Genomic DNA, 26,919 nt, shown 5'->3' with positions numbered 1-26,919 from the left:
TACATAAATGAAAATAAATATAGCTAAAAAATTTCTTTAAAGACTGTTCTTCAGTTTTTTAATGTAATGTAATTATTTAATGTAATTATTGATACATTGGTTTTTAAGTCTCACGTTTTATTATTTCTTTTGTGCTGCTTTTGAATTTTCCAATTTTCTCTTATCTTCATTTGAGTTTTGAATACTTATTAGTGTTCCATTTTTATCTTATCGAATGCTTTTGGATTAAGCTTTTGTTTCTCTATTTTGATTGCTGCTCTAGGAATTTCAATATACATATTTAACTTTTCACATCCATTTAAAATCTAACTGTACCACTCTAAAGGTCACTTTATCTTCCATGTTACAGTTATTTTATATATTCTAGAGAACTAATCAGATGTTACAATTTTTACTCTCAGGTATCAAACTTGTTTCAAATAACACAGAAGACCATGCCAATTCTGTTCTTCACCCCATGTTCCAGTTTCCTTCTGTCATTTCCCTTCTATCTGGAGAGCTTCCTTTTTAAAAATTATTTTTACTTTAGTGCTTTACCTGTATATATGCATATGCACCATGTGCATGCCACAGAGGCCAAAAGAGGGCATTGGATCCTCTGGAACTGGAGTGCTGGGAACTGAACCCAGGTTTTCTGCAGGAGCAGCCAGTGCTCTTAACCATTGAACCATCTCTCCAGCCCCTGAAGTACTTTCTTTTAAAAAAATTTTATATTTTATTAATTTATTTTTTGTGTATTTGTGTGTGCATGCATCAGTGTGTGGCATGCAAGTGCCATGTCATGCGTGTGAAGGTCAGAGAACAATTTTCAGGAGTCGGTTCTGACTCCATCGTGTGGGTCCAGGAGATCAAACTCAGGTCTTTCAAACCCTGGCTGTTAGACTTCATGGTAAGGTGCCTTTAACCACTGAGCCATCATGCCAGCCCTGAAGAATGTTCTTTAGGAGTACTTTTCCCTTTGCAGGTCAGCTGATCATATATCCTCATACTTTCTTTTATTCATTTTAGAATGTTTCTGTCTTTATTCATAAAGGAAAACATTGATGTTTCTTAAAAATATTTTCAGGAGATAATCATGAACTGCTTTTTTTTTCTTTTGACATTTAAAAAAATGACTCATTTCTTTGAGATGGTTCACATAATTTCTAATGAGAACTCTACAGTTACTAATTCGGTCTCTCTTTTGATTGTCCTCAACGATATTTTTGTCTTTAGCAAAATATTTTTTGCTAAAGCTTATAGTCACTAGGCTTAATGTCTTTCAGCAAATGTGGGACATTTTAACCTTTATTTCTTGAAATATTTTTCCTGCAATGTCTCTTCTCTTTCTGGGTCTCTTACTACATAGATGTTCCCCATTATGGTGTCTTTGGACCTTTGTTTATTAACAATATCACTTTTTCTCTTTGTTGTTAAGATTGGGTAATTTCTGTGATATATCTTCAAGTGTTTATTTCTGTGAAGTTATTGAATTTATGAATTATTAGTTTTTATTTGGATTATTGTGAGGGCTTCTGGATTCTTCTCTTGATTGTATAGACTCTCTTATATTTCACTCTTTTCAAGAGTGCTTACTTTTTTTGTTTTTTGAGCATTTTAATATTAGTTACTTTAAAAATCTTGAGGAACATATTTAGAACGTTATAGAACATCAGGTAATTCCAACCCATGTGTCATTTTTACATTTGCACCTGTCCTTTTTTATTTTTTATTTTTTTGTTTGGAAATGAATGCAAATCCACAGGAAATTTTAAAAACAGTACCAGCTTTTACCCAGTTGATCCCAGTGGTTTCATCTTATGTAACTATAGCACAGTATGAAAATCAAAAAGTTATAATTGATTCAACTTATTGTCATGGTTCTGTGCTAGTTTTTCATGTGTAGATTTGGATAACTATCACTAAAGTAGATACAGAGCTGTTCCATCATCACAAGCTCTCCCTGGTTTACCCTTGTAGAGTCATACTCCGAGTTTTCATGACCTAACCCATGGCAGTCATATTTACCATCTCTAAAATTCTGTTGTAAGAATACTAACTAAAGTGCAGTCGTACTGTGTATTACTTTTTTCACTCAAAAGGTCTCTTAGGTTCATCTAGGTAGCTGCATGTTTCTTTTTATTATAGAGTACATGTATTGGAAATTTGTTACTTTTTATTATAAAGTACTATTGTACAGTTTGTTTAGTCTTTATTGAAGGTTATTTTTGTGTTTTCCACTCTTCAGCTGATACAGATTAAGCTGCTACAACAATGTGCTTGTACTGGTTTTGTGTGGGGGAGTGTCTTTTTGAGACAGGGTCTCTCTATAGCCCCAGCTGGCCTAGAACTCAACTATGTAGACCAGGCTGGCCTTGAACTCACAGAGACCCACCTGCCTCTGCCTTCTGAGTGCTGGGATTAAAGGCATGCGCCACCATGCCCAGCTTGTACTGGTTTTTATAATAGAGTGTTTTCATTGTCTATAAAACTCTTTTCCTACCATTTTACATTCCCATTTGTATGAAGATTCTTTGAATCGTTATTAGAACTTTTTCCGTATTCTAAAGGGCATGTAGTAATACAGTGATTTTGTATTTTTCTTAATATTAATGTTGAATATCTTTTCATGTGTTTGTCATCAGTATGTATACCCTTTGATGAAATAGCTGCCCATTTCTTTTACCCATTTTTCTAGTCTGCTTTTGTTTTATTGTTGAATTTTGAGAGTTAAGTATTTTTTGCATTCTATCCCCAAGCATTTAACTTGTCTTTTTTAAAAAAAAAAGATTTAGCGGTTAAGAGCACTCGCTGATCTTGCAGGAGACCTAGGTTCAAATCCCAGTACCCACATGGTAGCTAACAACCATCTGTAACTCCAGTTCCATGGGATCTGACACTTTTCTGACCTCCAAGGGCACTACACAGCACGGTGCACTTACATACATGGAGGCAATAACACTCATATGCATAAAATAAAAATAATAAAATTTGAAAAAATTTGTCCATTTTATTAAAATTGCCACATTCATATCTAGTTTTTGTTTGTTTGTTTGTTTTTTCAGTAGTATTTCCTTATTGCATTTCCTGTGGGAATGACTTTTCTGGGAATGCCTTCTGTTACAAATATGGACATATTTCTTTTGAAAAACAAGGGGGAACTATGTTTGGAATGACTTTTACCTAACCTTGTAACCAAAGTTAATTTTTGTGTGTTGAGATTATTTAACACTTTCTCAGTTTATTTATAATGTAAACAAGCTTACTAGGTCACAGGCTCCTCTTATAACATAAACATGTAGCTTTAATCCTTCATAACCATTTCCTTGTTCTTGACCCAGAATAATGTATAAGTGTGTGTATGTTGTGAAATTATCAAGTGCTGCAAGCAACTAATTATTGAACTTGTGCTGTAAACAACAGGTGAGATTAAGTTGATAACTTCTGTTTGTGGTTGCTTGTGCTAGTCTAGGTCAGTATGGGTCAGAAAAGGAAAATCTGCTGATAAGTTCCACTTTTCCTTTCTTTCATACTAGATGTACTGCTTCAGTAAAGAGAGAACAAGTCATTATTGTAGGATGAGAGCAGATCCAGGAGAAATGTCATGGAACAGGTTCTCAAAACAGATTGGTCACACTCTTGGTCTTAATGGATTTTAAGATTTTTAAAATTTTTTTTGTTTTGGGTTTTTTTTTTTTTTTTTTGAGGCAAGGTCTCCCTGTAGCCCCAGCTGACCTGGAACTCGCTGTGTATACCAGACTGGCCTTTGTACTCACAAAGATCCACCTGCATATGCCTCCTGAGTGCTGGGATTAAAGGCATGTGCCATCATACCTGGCACTGATAATCTTTTTTGAAAATTTTATTTATTTTTGGCTGACGGCTGGCCAGCTGTCCTGGAGAGGAAGGTTAAATTGACTACCAACCTAGTTCAGCATCTTTCAGGAAAAGCATAACTGTTTCGTGAAGGAATATGAGCATACAGGAATCTCCTGGTTCAGTTCAGATTACCTCCATGCCACTGGGACAGGGTCTAGTTGAGTCAGAAGCTAAAGACATTACTTGCTTATCCCTCCTTCCAGTGACAGAGGCCTCAGAATGAAGTTGGCTAATGTTACCAGATGATATTCCATATCATAATAATTCCTCCAGGGAAGTCCCTTCCTCAGCTGTTTTGAGGAGCCTTCAAGTGAATGTGGGCCCAGACAGAGAGAAAACAAGAGCTCAGACTGTACAGAAGTCCCCAGAGTTTTTGTCCACCCCAGAGTCTCCTAGCTTGTTGCAAGATCTACAGCCAAGTGACAGCGCTGCTTTTATTCTTAACCTAACAAGAGCAGGTCTGGGCTCTTCAGCTGAGTACTTGGTATTTGTACAGGATGAGACAGAGGATTCAGGGAATGATTACCTCTCCAGTGAGAGCACTGATAGAAGTGTTCCACAGCTCCTCCGGGGTCAGGAGTTGGCCCACGACAGTTTGATTGCTGCTACATGTGCACAACTAGCAATGAATGCAAAAACAAGCAGCAGTGAGAAAACGTTCACCTCGGTTCTGGTGATGGGCAACCCAAAGATTCTAGGCCCCTTCCTTAAGTGGAAAAGAAGCTCAAGTGCACAATTGAAGGTTGTGACCGAACATTTGTGTGGCCAACTCACTACAAGTACCACCTCAAAACTCATCAAAATGATTGCCCCTTCATGCCCTGCAGAAGGCTGTGGGAAAAGCTTCTATGTGCTACAGAGGCTGAAGGTACACATGAGGACACACAATGGGGAGAAGCCCTTTATGTGCCATGAGTCTGGGTCTGATAAGCAGTTCACTACAGCAGGAAACCTGAAAAACCACCTTCGCATCTACACAGGAGAGAAGCCTTTCCTTTGTGAAGCCCAAGGATGTGGTCGTTCCTTCTTGAGTATTCAAGCCTCCCAAAACATCTGGTAGTTCATGCAGGAGAGAAACCTCATCAGTGCCAAGTTTGTGGGAAAACCTTCTCTCAGAGTGGGAGCAGGAATGTGCATATGAAGTTTCTGTTTTAACTGAAAGATGAACATGAGCTTGGGTACTGACTCATGGAGGAGCAGTTTTGTCTGATCCCAGAGTACATAATGGGAACAGGATCCAAAAGGCTTAGAACCTGCCAGAACCAAAATGAATCTATGAAGGACAAGACCCTGCCTTTGCCTCTGTTCATCTTCCCTGTCAGAGAAGAGGGATGTATAAGAGCTTTTCCTCAGCCTCTATCTGATCCAGACAAGAAGTAAAGCAGTGACTGTGGCCAGGACTGTGGCCTATAGCTGCCTCCCTTCTCACTGCAAAGTTTGGGGTAGACTTCTCCCAAATGCAAGTTTAATGGTGTGTTGGCTGAAGATTTTCATTGTGACTGTTGAGGGACGCTTTTCCTTTGAAGAGTTTTCATCCCATACCCAGCTATTTTCACATGATGAACAATACCCTGCTTCTAACCACAGAAGTTCACCAGGAAGTTGAGTTTTCAAGATGCCTTGTTGCTTTGAAGAAGGAAGTGAGGTCAGTTATGTTGTGGCATTCTCCCTTTAGCAACCTGAGTAAGAGAGTCTCAGCCATTGGGCTGTAAAAATAAATTACTTGAATCCCCCCTTTGAGCTAGTCTGAGGTACCATCTTGTCCTGTACACCTCTATTTGGTCATTTTGCTTTCTTTGTTTATGGGATTTAAAATAGCATGTTAAGAGGGTGGTTTTTTTGTTTGGTTTGGTTTGGTTTGGTTGTTGTTGTTTTTTTTTTTTTTAAGTTGAAAATAACAGAATCTAGCGCTTTAGTTTTCCTTTTAAATAAACAAAACAACTCAGTTCTTTGGCTCTTGTTTTACAGAGTCTTATATTTTAGAGAAGAGGATAAGAAAATAATTTAGTTGTGACACACACCTTTAATCCCAGCGCTCAGGAGGCAGAGGCAAGTGGGTCTATGAGTTCAAGGCCAGCCTGGTCTACTCAGTGAGTTCCAGATCAGCTGGGGTTACAGGGAGACCCTGTCTCAAAAAGACCAAAAAAAAGAAAAAAAAAAAAGAAAAGAAAAAAATAATTCAGGGGGCCAGAGACATGGCTTATCTGTTAAGAGCACTTACTGCTCTTTTAGAGGACCTGAGATCAGTTTCCAGCACCCAGGCTCACAACTGCTTGTAACTCTAGCTTCAGGGGATCTGATACCCTCTTCTGACCTCCAGGGACACCTGCAGTCATGTGGACATACCCATCATATACATAATTTGAAAAATAAAAATCTTAAAAACAAGAACATAAGATAGGGTATTGATTTACCCATAGGAATCCATGCAGATAAAACTGAATTGAGGAGCTTTAGAAAACATGACATTTTTCATTTTGCAGTGGCAAACCTAGATGGCTGTTATCAGAGTATCACATCATCAGTAAAAACCATGGCTGGTGGGCGTGGTGGTACATGCCTGTCGTCCCAGCACTTGGGAGGCAGAGGCAGGCAGATCTCTCTGAGTTCGAGGCCAGCCTGGTCTACATAGTGAGTTCCAGGCCAGCTGGGGCTACAGGGCAACCTTGTTTCAAAAAGACCAAAAACAACAACAAAAAACAAAACAAAACACCATAAAACCAAAAAACAAACCCATGGCTGAGTCTTGGACAATGACAGTAATAACAGGTAGTTTTGAGTTTTTCCCAGAAAAATAATTAAACACAAGAATGGGCTCCTATTAGAGTGGGTAGACTTGTTATCATCCTATCTATAACACAAGAAGAAAAACATCTGAAAGATCCCATACTAACAGAAAATCATAGCTGTTAAGAGCTTTATTTAAAATGATCTCCATGCCATGCTGACACATACATACAAATCGTGCTATGTTATCAACATGACAGAAAATAAATCCTGTTTTAAATAATTTTAGTTCTTCATTTGTTACTGACATGCACACCTATCTTGTACTATGGAGACCTGGGTTCATAGCAGTTACTTGTAGTTTGAAGATGCTACTTTTTGCTTTCTACAACAATGTTTCTCAACCTTGGACGTTTTTGCCCTACAGAGTGCATTTGACAGTATCTGGAGACATCATTGGTTGCAACAACCAGAAGAGAGGTACTAAGAGATGCACAAAACATCCTACAAAGAAAAAAATGACCTGTCTCAGTGTATCAAATGCTGCTGATGATAAGGCCTGTACTGAAGGTTACAAATGTGTCCTCCTAGTGGAGGAAATCTGATAAACGTGTTTTATTTCTTCCACACAATAACCCTAAATATTTAGTTGCCAGCATGCAGATTTCTGGTTTCTGATAAAGATAGGGTTGGTCTGGCAATTCTGGGTCTCTTTCCAGTCTTACCATCTTATATCTACCCCTCTGACTCACATTTCCTAACTAACCCTGATAGGGAATTAAGGTTGGACCTTGTTTTCTATACCTAAAGTGTCAAGCACAAAGCAAGAACCCTTAACTCTGGGCTGTGACCCCTGAACTTCTCTATTCTGATTTCCTTAAACCATTTCTGTTATCTGTTACTTTTTCCCATTCTTTTATAGTAGCCATGAGTCAAAACCCAAGTTTTGCCTGCTTTTACTCAACCCTTAGTTAGCTGCTTGACATTCAAATGTGGTAATATTAAGTGAACTGCTTAAACAAATGATTTGAGATTGGTGGTTCATACTAGAGCTCCTCCAAATCTTTCTTGGGGTTAGCAGGTTGTTCTAGAGATTCTTCTAGATCCTGCTGTAGATCTCTGATGCTGTGTTTTCTAGTTTCATGGATGCTGCAAAACAGAACATTTTAAATTAAAAAGAATACTGTGTAAGGTTTAAGAATAGTCAACATTTTCGTTATTTTATATGGGAGTAGAAAGGGGTATTTTAAAGGGAAGTAGGGTAGGAGCTACTTGGACTTAAAACAAAATTAAGAATGGCAAAAAAAGAGAAAATTTTATTTTTATGTGTATGAATGTTTACTTTTGTGAGTTTATGTGTGCTACCTGACCCACAGAGGCCAGAGGGCATTGGATCCCCCAGAGCTAGAGTTATAGACAGTTGCAAGCCAGCTGACATGGGTGCTGGGAACTGAACTGAGTTCTCTGCAAGAGCAGTACTTGCTCTTAATGACTGAGCCATGTCTCCATTCCCTTTATCTAGTTTCTTGAAAAAGGAATTTAGATTGTCCATTCAAAATCATTACTCTTAAATAGCTGAGCTGTGTCCCCAACCCAACTCTTTTCTGATAAAAGCATTTAGTAGTATACAGCTCTTTTCAATGCAGCTTTAGGTGCATTCCACATGTATTGCATATGCTGTGTGTCTTTATTTCCTTTCAGTTCAATATATATATATATGGTATTGGTATTTTCCTTGAGACTTTCATTTTGATCCGAGACAGGGTCTCCCTGTAGCCACAACTGGCCTGGAATTCCCTATATAGATCAGGCTGGCCTCCATCTCACAGAGATCCACTTGCCTCTGCTTCCTGAGCTCTGGGATTTAAAGGCATTGTGGGCCCAGTAGAGACTTTCTTTTTTGACCCATGAATTATTTAGAAATCTGTTATTTTTCACGTGTTTGGGGATTTTTTCCCATTATCTTTTTATTTGTTGTGGCTTAACTATATTTTCCTCAAGAGAACATACTGTACGATTTTAATTCTTTTAAATGGTTGAGACTTGAGTTATGCAAAGGAGACCATCTTTCTAGGTGTGTATTCTACGAGCACTGACAGTATGAATGCTACTGTGTTGGGTGGAGTGCTCTGTTAGGGCCTCTTGATGCATGGTGGTGAGTTTTTCATGCTCTTCTTCTGCCAGTTGTTGAAATTTAAGTTACCAATTAAAATTGTGTATTTGATTAGTTCCATCTGTTTTTGCTTTACTTAATTTCTAGTTCTGTTTTTATGAGCATACATATTTAAGATTGCTTTGCCTTTTTGGTGGATTGACTTAATACGATATATATTTTGTGCTTTGCTCTCATGATTATAAGTAATACTAATTTGATTAATCTCTACATGGCATGCAGTTTCTCATTCTTTTACTTTTTAACTTAATGTGTATTACATTTGAAGTGAATTTCTTTTTTCTTTGTCTAGTTAATCCAATGCCTATGCTTCCTTGAAAGTAATTTTTATTCTTTTATTCCTCTAATTTAAGGCATAGTTTTCTTTTTATATATCTTGTGATTTTTTTTTTTTAATAAAAAAATTAGAGGCAAGAGAGATGACTCAGCTGTTAAGAGCAGTGTTGCTCTTTCAGAGGACCCAAGTTTGATTCCCAGCAACCATGTTGGATAGCTCACAACACCTGTAACTCTAGCTCCAGGGAGATCCAGTGCCTCTGGCTTCTGAGGGTACCAGATACATGTGTACATCTGTACTTACAGATGTACACACATACAGATAATTTAAATAAATACATAAATAAATAAAATTTGCTGTTTTAATTGTTATGTTAACTTTGGAAATCAAATTAGATTTTCTCCTTTTCTCTGTTTTCTTTTGCTTTTTCTCTTGCATATATCCAGGCTGGCTTTGTAGGTGAGGATGACCTTGAACTTCTAACATTCCTTCCTCTACAGGCTCCAGCCTCCTACCAGGTTTTTCCATGCTGGAGATCAAACCTACAGCTTCCTGCATGTTCGACAAATACTTTATCAATTGAGCTGCATCCCCAATCTGGTTTGGTTTTGTTCATGTCTATAGTACCTCATTTGTTTTGAGAGTTCTCCAAATCATTTTTGTGAAGATTGTTCCTTATTGGTAGTGATTACTATATTCACCTAATTCAGCTGTTGGATGGAAATTTCTTTTTAATATCAGATACACAAGTAGAAATACACAAAAACCTCACAAAAAAACAAAAAGACTAACTCCTGTTAGTCTTTGCAGACTTGGTCTGTGCTGGGGTTTTCTTTTACCACTCAGCTAGGCTTGCTTTGATGTGAGAGCATAGGACTTTCCCAGGACTTTTTAAAACATGATTGATTTATTTATTATTTTTTGTGATGAGGCCTTACTATGTAGCCCTGGCTGGCCTGGAACTTGCTATGTAGACCAAGCTGGCCTTGAACTAACAGAATTACTGCCTCTACCTTCTGAGTGCTGGGATTAAAGGCATGTGCAACCATGCACAACTTTACAGTGTTTTTTGCTTTGGCATATGCAGGTGACTTTCTAGATTCATTGTGGTGTGTTTGTGTGTGTGTGTGTGTGTGTGTGTGTGTGTGTGTGTGTGTGTGTGTGTGTGTGTGTGTGTGTGTGTGTGTGTGTGTGTTTTTGAGACAAGGTCTCCCTGTAGTCCCGGCTGGCCTTGAACTCCCAAAGATCTGCCGGCCTCTGCCTCCCAAGTGCTGGGATTAAAGCCTGGCACCTAGATTCTTTTGTACACATGGCTACTTTTGAGTACTCAAACACTTCAGGTAGTTTCACCCCAGCTTCTCTGATTGTGTTGAATCAAAAGTCTCTCATCTCCTGCTTCCAATCTCTTATCCTAGTTGTCGGAGGGATTGTGGTAACCTTCCTTTTAGCTTTTATGAGTAGTGCCTGCTGCTTGCCTGTCTGTATTCTCAGTCATGTGAAGCAGATGAAGTCTTTAATCCCTTAGGTATCTCTCAGTTAGGCAGGAATGAATAGACAGAGTATAGCTGTACTGTGCTCCCTGGGTTCAAGGTATGTAGGAATGGGAAGCATTCTGCTGGCCACTCAAGACTGACTGCCCTTCTCCAGGGATGGACAGGAAAAAAGCAAATATAGTATAGCACTGTAGATCTTTTCTACCATTTTGAAAGTGACTTTTGCTTGTTTGCCTTGTAAGCCTTAGTTTTCCATATCTCCTACAAAATTATTTCAGATACTGTCCAGTTGGAGTTTTGTTGTTTTGTTTTTAATGGTTTATTCATGTGTTTGTGGGGAAAGAAGAACTTGGAGCTTTCTAGTTCACAGTGATGAAGTAGGGCATGGTGCATGCTTGTAACCCCAAAATTTTAAAAAGGATGTAAAAATCACTATTTCTAATATCAATATAGTTCACTGGTGTTCTCATTCATACCTGTGCAACTGTCTGCAGTACCATTTTTAGTTACAAATGATTTGACTTTTTCCATTCTTTTTGACCTTTGTGTTGCATTTTATTTGCTCTTAAGTTCTTTCTAGGAGTTATCTCAGTTGTCTCAATGGTCTTCCATCTTCATTCCTGTTGTGTCTTTCTCATTGTATATTTTTGCCTTGCTCACCTCTCAGATGTATTTCCCAGGATTGTGTTCCTCATTAGTTTTCATTCTCCTATATTTACTCTTTGGGGCAACTGCATCTGTTCTCATTGATTATATGTATTCTCATGAAAATCCCAATCTCTCTTTTGAAGTCAGACTTGTATTTTCAACTGCCATTTAGTTATCCATAACTTTATTGGGGAACCTTAAATTTATTTAGTATGTCTAAAACATTTATCTTCTCCAATTTGTGTTCTGTGCTTTGGTTAATAGAGTCACTATTCTTATAAGCTAGACGATACAGTACAGTCATTCTTAGAGTCATGTCATCATTCTTAGCCCATCCTGTCCCTCTTGTTTTATTATGTTTCTTTTCCTTCTAGTGCTGTCTTCTCATTTCTTCTCAGTTCAGTTCAGTCTTTTATCCTATTGTGCCTGTAATACCACAACATTCACCTAATTATTTGCCTTTCTGCCTTTGTCTTTCAGTTCTAATTTATCATTTTATTGCCAGACTTTACTAAATTAAAGACCAGTTATATGGCACTCTCCTCTTTCCTCCAAATTCTTCTGTTTCCAAATGGGTCTTAGAAGATAAACACCCGAATTCCTAGCCTGATATGTCATACTTTTAACATTCCCTAACCCATTTTCACAAGTTTATCTCCTGAACTTCCTTCTTACCCTTTCCAATCAGAGCATTCTATTCTTATTCTTGTCATTATTCTCGTCTCTTGATTGCCTTACTTTCTCTTGCTCTTAATCCTCTGAGTTTTATCTTTAAGATTAAGATTTTATTTTTATTTTCTGTGTATTAGTGTTTTGCCTACATGTATGTCACCTATGTGTGCAGTGCCTGAAGAAGCCTTAAGAGGTTGTTCGATCCCCTGGAACTGGAGTTACAGACAGTTGTTAGCTGCCATATGGGTGTTGGGAACTGAATCCAGGTCTTCTGAAAGATCAGCAGGTGCTCTTTGCCACTGAGCCAATTCTTCAGCCCCAGAATACTTGGAATATTATATTTACATTTTTGCCCTATTTCTGAACTCCAAGAGACAAGTTTTTATTTTTTTCTTCTGTTTCCCTACAGAAGAGGAGACTGATTTACAAATTAATAAATTGGCAATATAACATTTGAATACAATAATTAAAAGGTTATCATTAGCCAGGTGTGGTGGTGCACGCCTGTAGTCCCAGCATTTGGGAGGCAGAGGCAGATGGATCTCTGTGAGTTCAAGGCCAGCCTGGTCTACATAGTGAGTTCCAGGACAGCTGGGGCTACAGGGAGACCCTGCTTCAAAAAAAGAAAGAAAAAAGGTTATCATTAACATTTTCTTAGAGTTTTGAGGAAGGTAGCACAAAGTAAGCATATTCAGGCAGTCTGAATATGAGGGTTTACGTTCCAACTGGGATAGAGAGCAAGGCTTGTTGGAAGTAATTGGTAGCACACAGTGACCTAGCTACCTGAGTGTGAAGGCTGGAAGGATAGAGTTGGAACTGACTGCGTAGTATCATTGCTTGGGTTTTCTAAGTAGCTTATGCTTTATTTTTACTGTAATTTTCCTGGAGAACATTGGCACGAATATGGTAATACCACACAGGTTAAATAGATTAGCATATTTAATTATATTTAAAGAACTTATGTTTTCAGGGACTGGAGAGATGGCTCAACAGTTAAGAGCACTGACTGTTCTTGCAGAAGACCCAGGTTCAGATCCCAGCACCCACATGGCAGCTAACAGCTGTCCGTAACTCCAGTTCCAGGGGTCCGACGGCCTCTTCTGTTCTCCACGGGCATTGCACGACATGGGTGCACTTATCTACATGCAGGCAATACGTGCATACACATAAAATAAAAATAATAAAATATTTTTTAAAAAGAACTTATATTTTCAGTTGATTTGAGAATCTCATTTCTTTACTTAGTGAAGGGATTTTTGTAAAAACATTCTACTACATGTATGAAACATTTCTTTAAAATTTTTAATTGTGCATGTGGGTGTGCATGCTGTGGCATATGTGTGTGGAGGTCAGAGGACAACTTTTGGAGTTGGTTCTCTTCTTCCACCTTCATGTGAGTTCTGGGGATCAGATAGATGCAGGTTGCAAAACTTGCCCTGAAATCGCCTTTACTGGATGAGCCATCTTGCCAGCCTCTCTTTTTTTTTCCTGTTCTTTTCTGTTTTTATTTTTGAGACAGGGTCTCATGTATCACAGACTGGCCTTGCTGGAGGATGACCTTAAATTTCTGATCTTTCTGCCTTTACCTCCTGAGTGTGGGCCACCATGCCCAGGTTATGTGGTATTGGGACTCAAACCCATGACTTCTTACATGCTAGGCAAGCAGTCTACTAACTGAACTAGATCCTCAGCCTCAAATTTTCTTTAAGTATTACTTCTTCTGTCATCAAAATTTGATGGCATTCTTTTACTACCAGTGATCAGCCTATTTTAGAAGTAATTTAGTTTCTATAAGCCCTGGTCTCACTGTCATAGTCATAATGGATTTGGGGAATGGGAGTAGAGAAAGTGGGGAGGCAGTTTCTCTAAAACCGTACTTAGGTTTAGAATAATAATCAGTTACATTTTGAAAATTATAAAATGAATTTTTCTTATAATATGTAGTGTCATGTTCTTTTCTACTGCCTTAACATTCTCATGCCTTGTAATAAGTATGTTATTTCTAGTGAATTTAGTCTTAAGTGGTGTTTACACAGGACTCTTCTATAACTCGTAACTACTTAGAAAACTAAAGTTAACAGAGGTATTCAGTTGAATAATTTTCTTCTGCTTCTCTTTCTGCTTTAGTTCTGTTGTGAGGTAACAGGCTACTCTACCCTATATCAGTGTTCATACTTTAGGCTGTTGTTTTTTGTTTTTGTTTGTTCTTTGCTTTTTTGTAAAATGTTACCCTTGGAATTATTTTGTTTGCCTTTACATATATAGGTATTTGTGATTTTGTTTCTCCTGTATTGTTACCTTTAACTATAACTGCTATAACTGACCTGTTGCTATTGTGAGAAAGAATATAACTATTAGTAGCAAAGAATTTAATTATTGTAATTCTTTAGCATAAACTGCATTTTATATCCTCTCTTCTACATTCCTAAGTTGATTAAGCTAAATGAAGAACATGTGAAAATAAAGGGTAGCTTTGCTTCACCCCAAATCATAAAATTTAATGAAGAAGCAGTCAATAAGGTTATATATTTTGACTGTCATGCCTTGTGAATGGCTTTGAACTTTGAAGAATGTTAATTTGTTAAGATCTTAAGTCCTTTTGCTCAAATATGACTTTTAGGAAATGCAGTTTTTTTTAAACTGAATTTTTGTGTATTTCATACAAAACATCTTAATCATCTTTTACCCATTACCCCATCTGCACCTTCTCTGTAGCCTCCCCCCCCAAACTGGATTTTATTTATTCTGTCGTTTATATTACGACTTTTTGAGTCAAGTTAGTGTACCCAGATGGCCCTCGGTTCAAGTTCATCCACTGAGGTCTAGTCAGCCTATCTAGAGTCACTCCCTTAAAGAAGATCAGCTCTCTATCACCCAGCAGTAATCAGTCAGCTGTCAGTAGTTCTTTGGCTGAACTTGGGGCCTGCTGCCCATTTCCCCAGTTCTTTGCTGGATTTTTTACTGCAACAGTCCTGTCCAAGGGCCCACACTCTGCAGACTCTTATTCTTTACATGTTCACCATTTGTGGTCTTTTGTGTTTGTTGCCCTCTGTTGCATGAGAGAACTTCATTGATGAGAGTTGAGAGATGCATTAGTATTCTCTCTACCCCTTGTTCCACTATGTTCCTTGAGTCTTAGGTATAGAGGTTCCATTATAGATATGACATGTAGGGTTGGGCATTTCACAGATACTTATTCTCCATGTGTGACCAGTTGTGGAACTCTAATAGTCTCTTCCAAAAGAGACTGTTGCAAAAAAAGGTTCTTTGATGAGTAGTTATTGGCATACTTGCCTGTAAATGTAAGGATCCATAGTTAGCATATAGTAAGAAATTACATTTGTCTAGGGGTGTGACAGCGATAGAGTTTTCTCTTAAGATCTATAACCTCTCCAGCCATGTGTATTTGGCTATGTTTACAGTACTACACCTGAGTTCCCTCCCATTGAGTGGACTTTTAAGTCCAATTAGGTAGCTCTTGATTACCCCCAAGATAAAAGTGCCTCTATTGCCCCAATGTAGTTTGCTGTGCTGGTCATTATTTTGGTTTTTAGACCTTAAAGCTGGGGTTGGAACATCGATTGAAGTTCTCCTTTAAAAGCTAGCATAGTGTATGCTAAAATTATGAGAGCTAACCTTCAGGGAGGCAGCTTGCAAGTCAGTTCCAGCTCCATTGTTCCAAGTCCTATTGCTGAACTATGTCCTGTCTTCAGGAATGGGGTCTTACCTTTAAGTTCTGGGAGGTAATAAAAGGCTGTGTCAATAGCCTGTGTAATTTTCGGATTCTCTTGGACTACCCTGGTCAACAACATGAAAGGTTTCTCCTTTTTGGCACTTTTTCTTGTTATATAGCCTTCAACTATGGACACATGTAGAAATATTGTATGTGTAATTTTCAGTAGGCTTTTGAACCAATACATTTGCCTCTGGTCTTTTCCCTTCCCTTTCCTTTCCTTTCCTTTCCTTTCCTTTCCTTTAAAGACTGTTGTTAGCTGCCTCGTAGGTGCTAACAGGGGTCCTCTGCAAGAGCAGTCAGTGCTCTCAATCGCTGAACCATCTCTCCAGCCTTTTAATATTTTATTTATTTATTTATTATTTATTTTTGCATGTGTTTGAGTGTATTGCCTGTATGATGTATGTCATGCAGTGCCTATGGAGGCCAGAAGAAGGTATCATGTCCTCTGAAACTGGAGTTACAGATGGGTTTTAGCTACCATGTGGGTGCCTAGAACCAAACCTAGGCCTTCTGTAAGAGCATCCAATGCTCTTAACCCCTGAGCCATCTCTCCAGCCCTTTCCCTCTCTTTTTTCACACCAGCTAAGCATTATTTAATCTCTTCCTCTCTCCCTGTCTCAATTCTTATTCTTCATTTTTTAAGCACTTTGGAGGACTGAGTAAAAGGAAGGATTCCTTACCCTAATTAATGGTTGAATAATCACATTGCTTGTATTGTACAGCTTTTCCATTGCACCTCTCCTCCACTCTAGTGTCTTAACTCCCTTAGCCTTAGTTGGCATATGCTTTGCTCATGCTAGAATAGACGAGTTTGCCCACGGGTGGTACTGAAAAGCATGAATCATTCCATAATACTATCAAGCTAAAGCATATGATGGTAGATCCAAACATCGAGTGACCTTACGCAATTTGTGGAGGCCATCGGTTTTTCGTTAATTAATACATTATTAAACTCAATGATCAAACATAAGGCAGCTGAGATTATTGCCTTAGGGAAGACTTTAACATTGTGGACTAAGATTTACTCTTAAGATTTTTATGATCAGGTGACTAAAATGTCTGTTTTGTTTTTGTCATTCCTGTCAATAGAGAGACAAACTGCAGGCATAAAATAGGGAAGTAGCTGATGTGGTGGTGCAGGATGCCTTTATTCTTAGCTCTTGGGAGGCAGAGGCAGGGGATCTCTCTGAGATCAAGGCCAGCCTCAGCCTGGTCTTCATAGTGAATGAGTTCCAGGCCAGCTGAACTACAGGGAGACCCTTTCTTAAAAAAGGGGGCAGGAGGTGGGGGCAGTGGGACTAATCAGGGCTAAGCATTTTGCGTACTTTATTTTCACAAATCTTGTTATGAGTAATAAATAGATTAATTTTCCTCATTTTACAGTAGAGAAAGCACAAACTCAGAAAGATTGTGACTTACCTTCCCAACAATAACATGTAAATACAAGTAAATTGTAAATACAGTATTTTTTTTCTTTGAAATGCAGTTGCTTGGTTTTTTGTTTTGTTTTGTTTAGGTCTTGGGGGGGGGGATCTTTTTGAGACAGGGTTTCAGTGTAGCCCCAGGCTGGCCTTGAACTCACAGAGATCTGCTTGTCTCTGCCTCCCGAGTAAGGGAATAAAGATGGATGCCACCACACCTGGTTTTTAAGGTCTTTTTTAGTTTGAAAATACTGTGTATGACCTATCTGGAATACATCACTTTATTAGGATGGCTAAAAAATCATTCTTCTCCATAATACTACTAAGTTAATGCAAATCACATTTACAAAAGAACAGTTCTTTGTAATGAAGAGTTTAGGATTACCTGAATTCCTTCTGCTTATGTCATATGACAAGATGTATACTCTCAGTAAATGTGTTCTTATGTCAGTACTGTTCGCTACATCTTCACATTGCCCTGTACCTGCCTATGTATTTAAATGTATACTGAAAATCAAGAGCTCATGTTGGTCCTTTAATGTTGATTGTACTAGAAAGTGCTTCAAAGAGAAAAAGAGACTCCTACAAACACCCAATTAACTATTATCTGTTAGCCTGTAAAATATTTATAGTCACAAGTTTTTGCTGAATAGCTGTAAAGTGAAGATAAATGTAGTAGTAAGGAGGAATTAAGTGTAAGGTTTCACATCTTTACCCAGAGAAGATTGTGAATTGTAGTCACATGCGGTTAGTCTGATGTTTTTCCTGCCCCTGTGCCTATAGATTTAGGAAGCAAAAAAAAATATCTATATGTGGAATAAAAGAACCGATTTTTATCTTTCCTGTTACTCATGAAACCTTGTAAAGTGTGTTAAATAGACATAAGATGAATTGAAGAGAGAGAATTAAATATTAAAAGTATGTTTTATTACTCGTTTTTGTTTTATTACTCTTTAAACTAGAAAATATTCTGATGTGCTCCAAAACACTCTTTGTTTTTCTCTTTAGGATGGACTGGATGCTTTGGTTTATGATTTGGATTTTCCTGCCTTAAGAAAAAACAAAAATATTGACAACTTTCTAAGCAGATGTAAGTATTTTTTATAGAGATGAATGTTATATAACTACATAACATATTCAAACCCTTTCTACCTTCTGTTGTACTTTTATTATTTCCTCAATAAGTTCTGTGGCATGTTAGTACAAGACATGAAATTTTATGAGATTGATGTGCTACTTTGCTTGTAACAAGGTACCATATGAGTGAAACTTTAGAAGCCAGTTTGGGTGCTTAGCAGGAAAGCCTACAAAATAATTTGCAGAAAAGGGGCTGAAAAGTAAGTAGCTAAACAAGTGTATTTTTTAAATGTATACATGTGCATTTTCAAGTTTCATTACTCAGTTCATCTATATTTATAAAAATATTTTTGTATGTGTATAAAGTCTACCTGTGTCATGCAGTGCCTGCAGAAGTCAGAAGATGGTGTCGGATCCCCTGGAACTGGAGTCACGGATGGTTGTTAGCTGCCCTGTGGGTGCTGGGTATTGAACCCAGGTCCTCTGTAAGAGCACTCAGTGCTGTTTGACCACTGAGCCAACTCTTCAGCCCAACCCATCTTTATTTATAAATGAGTTATTACATTTGAAAACCCACAGGTAAAAATTGAACATATGACAAATTATCTTAAAATCTAAGGATTTTTCTTCATGAAAGCTGTTTTATATTTGTTTGCAAATGTTATTTTCTAAAATTTTAAAGAATAGTAATTTTTACATCATAATTTTTTGAATCATTTCTATGCTTTGAAATGTCACATTAGAATTTTAATTACCTAAAATTGGTAATTCTATGCTCTTTCATGTTTTTCTTCAAAAAAGAAAATAAGTTAATTTTATCTTAGAATGTTGTACCAGATTTTTATTTGGGACAGTTTTTGTTTATTTGTTGTTTTTGTCTGGCTTCTTAGTGATGAAGTAAGCCCAGGGCCTTGTACATGCTGTGCAAGTGAGCTGCCATTGAGCTGCCATCTTCATCTCTTCGAATTGGGAAAAATTTAAGTATAAAATTATTACTGATTTCTAAAATCCTACTGAAATAATAGGATAAGAATAGTAGGACAATTTCATAAGTGTTTTTGTTTGTTTGTCTCTGTACTTGACAACCTAATGAATTAACCAAAAAGGTAGACAAAGGCAGGTGCTTATGAGTATAGAGGTATGGGCGGGGTATAATTCTTTTAAGTAGGGTAACAAAAATTGGACTGTATCCTTTCTTAATCTGCAGTTCTCTTTCCTTTCCCTTTCCCTATCTTCCCTTTTTTCCCTTCTTTTCCCTTTCCAAGACAGGGTTTCCTCATGCTACAGCCAAAACTGACCCTGATTTTACAGCAATGTCCCTGCCTCAATCTCTTGAATACTAGCATTGCAGCTCTGTGCCACCATACACATACCCATTATTTTTTGTTTTGCTACTTTGTTGCTTTTGTGATACTGAGTGTGTCTATGTATCACATTAAAAAAAATTAGCTACAATAGAAAGAAGTAAAGTAGTAAAAGTAAAAATGTAAACTTTTTAATTGGAAACTAAATTTATATACTTAATTGAATTTTTCTTTTTAAAAATATTTTTATTGATACAATGTATTTTTATTGTATTCAGACCCCTTCCCCTTGACTTCATGTCCTCTATTACTATTTAACTTTTTTTTTTTTTCCAAAGGTCTTTGAAGTTTTCCTAAATGCTTTTGGGAATGTGTCCATCCCTTGGAGTTAGGTCAGTGTACCAGATGTCACACTAGTAAGGAAAACTGACTGCCTTTCCCAGTATCTATCAGTTGCCAGTAAATCCTCAGCTAGGGCTAGGGTGGTAGGACTTCCTGCCCAGCTCTCCCATTCATTGTGGGCCCCTATCTGGCTTGGGTTGGCACAGGTCTTGTGTATGTTGTCATACGTATTGTGGGGTCATATGTGCAACTACTCATTGGTGTCCAGTTTCCTTGTATTTCTCTACCACCTCTGACCCTTACAGTCTTCTGAAATGATAGCTGGGCCTTGGGAAGAGAGGGTGCCATATAGGTATCCCATTTAGGGCTGACCATTCTTCATTGTATTGTTCACTGCACATTGACCAGTTGTGGGTCTCTGTATTATCAGCTCTAAGAAGAACCTTCTCTGGTGAGAGCTGAGTGATACAGTGATCTATGGATAGAACAGTAAGTCATTCTGAGTCATTTTAATAATGTCTGTTTAACAGAATGATAGTAGTATGTTCTCTCCTGTGGCCTTGTGACCTGTCTAGCCTCAGGTTCTAATATAAGAATAATAACTAATATTAAAGTTTTTAGCATATCACAAAAATGGTAAATAAAAATCATGACCAAGGGTTTACAAAGGTCCAAAAGTGCCGGGCGTGGTGGTGCACGCCTTTAATCCCAGCACTAGGGAGGCAGAGGCAGGCAGATCTCTGTGAGTTCCAGGCCAGCCTGGCCTACAAAGTGAGTTCCAGGCCAGCTGGGGCTACAGGGAGACCCTGTGTCAAAAAAAGACCAAAAAAAAAAACAAACCCCAAAAAGGTCCAAAAGTCTGTGTAATCTATAATATTAGCATATTAAACAAGGAAATACATGTCTCAGTAGATGCAAGAAAAATGTTAGATGAAATTCAATATTCATGAATAAACGTATCTCTTTTTTAATATTATTTTAATTTTATGTGTATGCGTGTATTGCCTGCAATGTATGTAGGTGTACCCGTGTCATGCAATGCCCACAGAAGACAGATGAGGCCGTCAGATCCCCTGGAATTGGAGTTACGGACAGTTGTTAGCTGCTGTGTAAGTGCTGGGATTCGAACCCAGGTCTTCTGCAAAAACAGTCAGTGTTCTTAACTGTTGAGATATCTCTGCAGCCCCCTAAAGTTATCTTTTTGTGAGGGCTGGAGAGATGGCTCAGCAGCAGGTAAGAGCCCTGATTGCTCTTACAGAGGACCAGGATTCAGTTTCCAACATCCATATGGTGGCAGCTAACAACCGTCAATAATATCAGTTCCAGGATATCCAGCATCATTTTCTGCCTCCACGAGCATTACATGCATGTGATTTACTTGCGTACATGCCGACAAAAATACTCATAGACATAAAATAAAAATAAATAATTTTTAAAAAGTTATCTTTTATTCATTAGAAACTGATGGAAACTTGGTTATCTCCATAAAGCAAATACATAGGAAACCTATAATTCAGATTATGTAAGACTAAATGCTTTTCACCAATTTTTTATGCCTTCTAAAGTTATTTTTATTTTATTTTATTTTTTAGATTAGCATACAGAGTAATAAGTTTTCATGCCTGTTTGTCATATTTTCTTGTCCCTGCTGTACTTATACACTTCCCCTCCTCCCCTTTACAAGCTCTTTTGTTCATTGTTGGCCTCTAAGTTCTTCCCCAAACAATAAAGTAAAACCATATATTTAAAATGAATATGTAAACTTTAATTCAGATAGCATGCATTTGTATATGGAAAATCTTCAGGAATCTACAAAAAGAGCTAATAACTAAATTCACCAAGGTTAAAAGCTTAAAAGATTAAGATCCAGAAAGCTATTATATTTCTATTTATTAGCAAGAAACTCTTTGAAATTAACATGAAATACAGCACTAGCTATAAATAGAAACAAATCTATGAAAAATGTAAGAGTCTTTAAGGGTCTGTTTGAAAAAATAATGTTAATGCCTATAGCCTAGTACTATACAATATTTAGACAAAAGTGAGAGAGGGGAAAGAGAAAATCTTCAATCTTCGTAGATTGAAAAATTCGATGTTAATGTCAAGAGTTCACAAATTAGTTGATTATAGAGTCCAGAACCTTAGCAGCATTTTTAAACTAAGCAATCAGTAGTTATAAAATTTGTATGAAAGCCAGGAATGGTGGTGCATGCCTTTAATCCCAGCACTCAGGAGGCAGAGGCAGGTAGATCTCTGTGAGTTTGAGGCCAGCCTGGTCTACATAGTGAGTTCCAGGCCAGCTGGGGCTACTGGGAGACCCTGTCTCAAAAAGACCCCCCCCCAATAAATTAAATAAATAAAATAAAGTTTGTAGAAATGTGAAGGATCTAGACTAACCAAATAATTTTGAAAAGTAAAAGCACAGTTGGAGGCCAAGGTCATGAACAGAAAGAATAAATATATAGATCAGTGGGGGCAGAAAAGAGATTCTATAAACAAATCCTGTAAATTAATGTCAGTTGATTCAGGGTTCAAGCCTCACTTTACACAGTATACAAACATTAATCCCAAATGGATAATAGACCTAAATATAAAAACTAAAGCAATACATTTCTAGAAGAAAACATAGAAATGTTTGACTTTGGCTAAACAAAGATTTTTTTTTTGCCGGGGGGTTCTTTTTGAAACAGGGTCTCCTTGTAGCCCCAGTTGGCCTAGAACTCACTATGTAGACCAGGCTGGCCTTGAACTCACAGAGATCTGCCTGTCTCTGCCTCCAAAGTGCTGGGATCAAAGGTATGTGCCAACACGCCCAACTAAACAAAGATTTTTAAAGATGGTATACAAACAGCACAGACCATTTTTATTTTCTATTCTTAAATTTTTATTTATTTATTTACTTACTTATGGTTGGCGTTGTTTGGGTACATGTGTGGAGTTCAGAAGACAATTTGTGAGAACCCGTTCTCTCCTACTACAATGTGGGTTCCAGGGATCCAACTCAAGCTGTCACACTTGGCGGCAAATACCTTTATCCATTGAGCCATCTTGTTGGTCCACAAACTGTCTTTTTTTTTTTTGGTCTTTTTGAGACAAGGTCTCCGTGTAGTCCAACAAACCATTTTTAAAACATGATAAGCTTCATCAAAAATGAAAAACTTCCTCTTCAGAAGACACTTTAAAAATGAAAAGTAGCCGGGTGGGGTGGTGCATGCCTTTAACCCCAGCACTTGGGAGGCAGAGGTAGGTGGATCTCTGTGAGTTCAAGGCTAGCCTGGTCTACATAGTGAGTTCCAGGACAGCTGGGGCTACAGGGAGACCCTGTCTCAAAAAGACCAAAAAAAAAAAAAAAAAAGGAAAAGAAAAGTAGAGCTGGGGGTTTAGCTTAGATGTAGAGATGATCTGGCATGAGGCACCCTGCCAGCTTCAGTTACCTATACTCAAAAACAAAACAAAATGCTGTAGAGAAGAGCGAGGAAAAAAAAGAGAAAGGTTTGCTGAAGGATTGTAAAAACACAGTTATACTGTGAAAGAAGGAAATAGCATTTTGAACAACTGGTACTCATACATTTAGATATCCATGTATGCTTTTAAAAAAGAGATGTTGCACTCTTATACTGTATACAAAAAATTAAATTGTAAGAGCTAAAATTATAATCGCTTTGTATAAAACACACAAATCTTCAGGATCTTAGACAGTTGTTTCTTATATAACAAAAGCAGAGGCGACAATTGAAAAATAAGTATATTGAGCATCAACAAAAATAAAACCTTTTGTGCTTCAAAGGACATACCAAGACTGAAAGGAAACCCCACAAAATAGAAGACTGTAGCAGTAAATCATATATTTGACAAAGGACGGGTGCTTAGGTACTTAGAATAAATATATAAAGATGTCTTAAACACTCAGAAGATAATTCTCCTTTTTTAAAGGCAAAAATTGAATAGGCAGTTTTCCATAAAACATACATATATGGCTAATAAACACAAAAAACCTGTTGAACATGATTATCAGTAGGAAGGTGCAAGTTATGACCACTGTAGGATACCATGACACAGCCACTCCAGTGGCTACAATCTTAAAACCGATACGAAGTATTCATGAGAATTTGGAGCAGCTCGAAATCTTTAACATGTGATCGATTGGTTTATCAATAATAAGGCATTTTGAAAAATAGTTTTGACAGGCTGAAGAGATGGCTCAGTAGAAGCACTGTTAGCTCTTGCAGAGGATGCAGGTTCAAATCCCAGGGCCCATATGTCAGCTAATCACTGTCCTAACTCCGGTTCCAGGAGATCCAACACCTTTTGACTTCAAGGGCATTGCATGACATGGATGCACTTACATACATTCAGGTAATACACTCATATACATAAAATAAAAATAATTAAAAAAATTTTTAAAGAAAAATAGCTTTTGACAGTTTCCTATTTTAAACTTAGCATACAAAATAATGGAGTTCATCATGGCATTCTACTACTTTGTTCCTGACAGTGGAGGCACTGTCTAGTCCCCTCTTATGCCCTGCTCTCGTCCTAATAGTCCTCTTCTTCCTGTAGTCCCTATTCCGTTTTGATGTCACATGTATTCTGTTACATTATGTCAGGGAGGGCCCATTACAGTGTACCATGGCATATATGTTGAGGCCGGAGGATAGCATGTCAGAGTTGGTTCTTTCCACCACTTGGGTCCTGTGGTCATCAGGATTGGCAGTCCTGGCATCATCAGGCTTGGTAGCAAACACCTTTACCCACTGAATCATCTCTCCCTCATGTGTATTTTATTAGACCTCCACCTCTACACATACCACCCTTTAAGCATTCCTCTGTAGTGGTCCTTTTTTTTTTTAGCATTATGACCTATACCCACACATATATATGTACACATAAATAAAAATTAAAATTTAGAATATGAGGAAAGAACTGTGGTATTGTCTTTCTCAGTCTGGATTACTTTGCTTAAAATACCCAGTTCTGTCCATTTTTCTGCAAATGTCATGGCTTCATTTTTCTTTATGACTGAATTCCATTGGGTATGTGTATCACATTTTTTTAATCCATTCATCTGTTGATGGATATCTAGACTGGTTCCATTTCCTATTGTCAATAGTAAAGCAATGAACATGAATGCAAGTAAGTCTGTGGTAGGACCTAGAGATTCAGGAATGATGGAACTGGGTTATATCTTCCTTTTTTTATTTTACTTTTTTTGAGGAACATCTGTATTGATTTCCATGTTGTCTACACTGGCTTATACTCCTACCAGAATGAATAAGGGTTCCTCTTACCCACATTCTCACCAACATTGTCTCTTGTTTTCTTTCTTTTATTTTATTTTACATGTCTGAGTGTATTGGCCTGCATGTATATAAGTACACCTCTGTTGTGCAATGCCTACAGAGGTCAGAAGAGAGTGTCGGATTCCCCAGGAACTGGAATTACAGATGGTTGTTAGCCGCCATGTGGGTGCTGGGAATCAAATGTGAGTCCTCTGCAAGAGCAGCCAGTGCTCTTAACCACTGAGCCATCTCTCCAGTCCCCATCTCTTGTTTTCTTGATATTAGCCATTTTGACTAGAGTAAGATCGAATCACAAAGTAGTTTTAATTTGCATTTCCTAGATGACAAAGGTTGTTAAACACTTTAAGAAATATTTATTAGGCCAGGTGTGGTGTTGCACACCTTTAGTCTCAGCATTCAGGAGGCAGAGACAGAACTCTTGAGTTCAAGGCCAACCTGGTCTCCATAGTGAGTTCCAGGCCAGCTGGGATTACAGGGAGACCCTGTTTCAAAGAGATCAAAACAAATATTATTGATCATTTCTTTCTTTTGAGAATTGTCTGTTCAGTCATTAGTCCGTTTATTGATTTGAAGCTTTTTGTTGCTTAATTTTTATATTTCTTTGTATCTTCTAGGTATTAAACCTGTCTGAGATATAGTTGGCAAAGGTATCTTATGCTATAGGCTGTTCACCCTGCCGATAGTTTCCTTTGCTGCACACAATCTATTTAATTTATATAACTCCATCTGTCAGTTCTTGGGCTTATTTTCTATACTATTAGAGTTCTTTTCAGAAAGTTCTTATCTATGTCTGTGTTTTGAAGTATTCCTTCTGTGTTTTCCTCTGGCAGTTTCAGCATTTCGGGTTTTATATTAAGGTCTTTGATCTATTTTGAATTGATTTTTGTGGAGGGTGAGAAATACAGGTGTAATTTCTTTCTGCATGTGGAGCCAGTTTTCTCAGCCTTGTTGAAAGACTATCCTTTTTCTAGTATATGTTTTTGACAATTTTGTCAAAACTTGGGTGAGCTGTTGCTGTGTGGATTTATTTTAGGATCCTCTCTTCCATTGGTCTATGTAGTTTCACAGTTTCTTATAATGTTGTGTATGGATTTAGTCATATGAGCTAGGAATCACACTCCTAGTTGTTAAATGAAAACACACAAGATCTATTTGGGAATGAGTAGGGAACATTAGGAGGGAAGAGGGAGAGGGAAGTGATAGTTATGTCTATGCGATTATAAACTATTAGGAATATTGCAGAGAATTTGCAATACAAAGCTGATAATTATTTGCAAATTGAGAAGCTTGTTTATGACCAAAAGTGGTGGTCCACACCTGTAACCGCACACTTGGGCAGCAGTGGCAGGAGGATCATGAGTTTGAGGCTCTCTTGAACTACATAGAGTTCCAGGTCTTAGAAGGTTCTGTAGGAAGGGAGGGGAAAATGTCAGATTCAGACAAATCTTACTAGTCTAAAAAAGGTTATGGAGGTTGGACTGAGGAGATGGTTCAGTTGGTAAAGCACCTGCTTATGCAAGTACAAGGACTTCTGTTCAGATCCCCCCAGCACTTTTTTTTAAAAGCTGCGTGTAGGGGCTGGAGAGAGAGCTCAGTGGTTAAGGATTGCTCTTACAGGACCCAGGTTCAATTCTTAGCACCCACCTGGCAGCTAAAAACTGTCCATAACTCCAGTTCCAGGGGATCTGACACCCACTTGTGGCCTCCGTGGGCACTGTACGACATGGGTGCACTTACACACATGCAGGCAATATACTCATACACATAAAATAAAAACAAAAAATTAAAAGAAAAAAGCTGGGTGCAGTGATGTGTATCTATAACCCCAGTACTGGGAGCATTGAAATAGTAGAATCCCTGGAGCTCATTGATCAGCCAGCCTAGCCAAATC

The 26,919-nt window shown here is 37.8% G+C and overlaps 1 protein-coding gene and 1 pseudogene across 3 annotated transcripts in view; both read left to right on the top strand.

Annotated features, from left to right (window-relative positions):
• The window catches only part of Rock1 (Rho associated coiled-coil containing protein kinase 1), a 155,306-nt gene that overhangs the window by 23,866 nt on the left and 104,521 nt on the right, over positions 1 to 26,919 (top strand). For 2 of the 3 annotated variants that reach the window (XM_008826963.2, XM_017796569.2), the window contains exon 2: positions 18,014 to 18,095. In XM_008826963.2, coding sequence (XP_008825185.2) covers positions 18,014 to 18,095 — 82 coding nt within the window. Of the gene's footprint in view, positions 1 to 18,013; positions 18,096 to 18,972; positions 19,060 to 26,919 lie in introns of all 3 variants that reach the window. The other variant, XM_029560558.1, reaches the window with a different exon arrangement.
• Positions 4,369 to 5,013, top strand: LOC103728990 (annotated as a pseudogene).

This window comes from Nannospalax galili, unplaced genomic scaffold, assembly GCF_000622305.1.
Source record: "Nannospalax galili isolate Female #2095 unplaced genomic scaffold, S.galili_v1.0 scaffold511, whole genome shotgun sequence".
In the NCBI taxonomy this organism is placed as follows: Eukaryota; Metazoa; Chordata; class Mammalia; order Rodentia; family Spalacidae; genus Nannospalax; species Nannospalax galili.
Note: the sequence above shows the minus strand (reverse complement) of the source record. Positions and strands in the feature narration are given on the sequence as shown.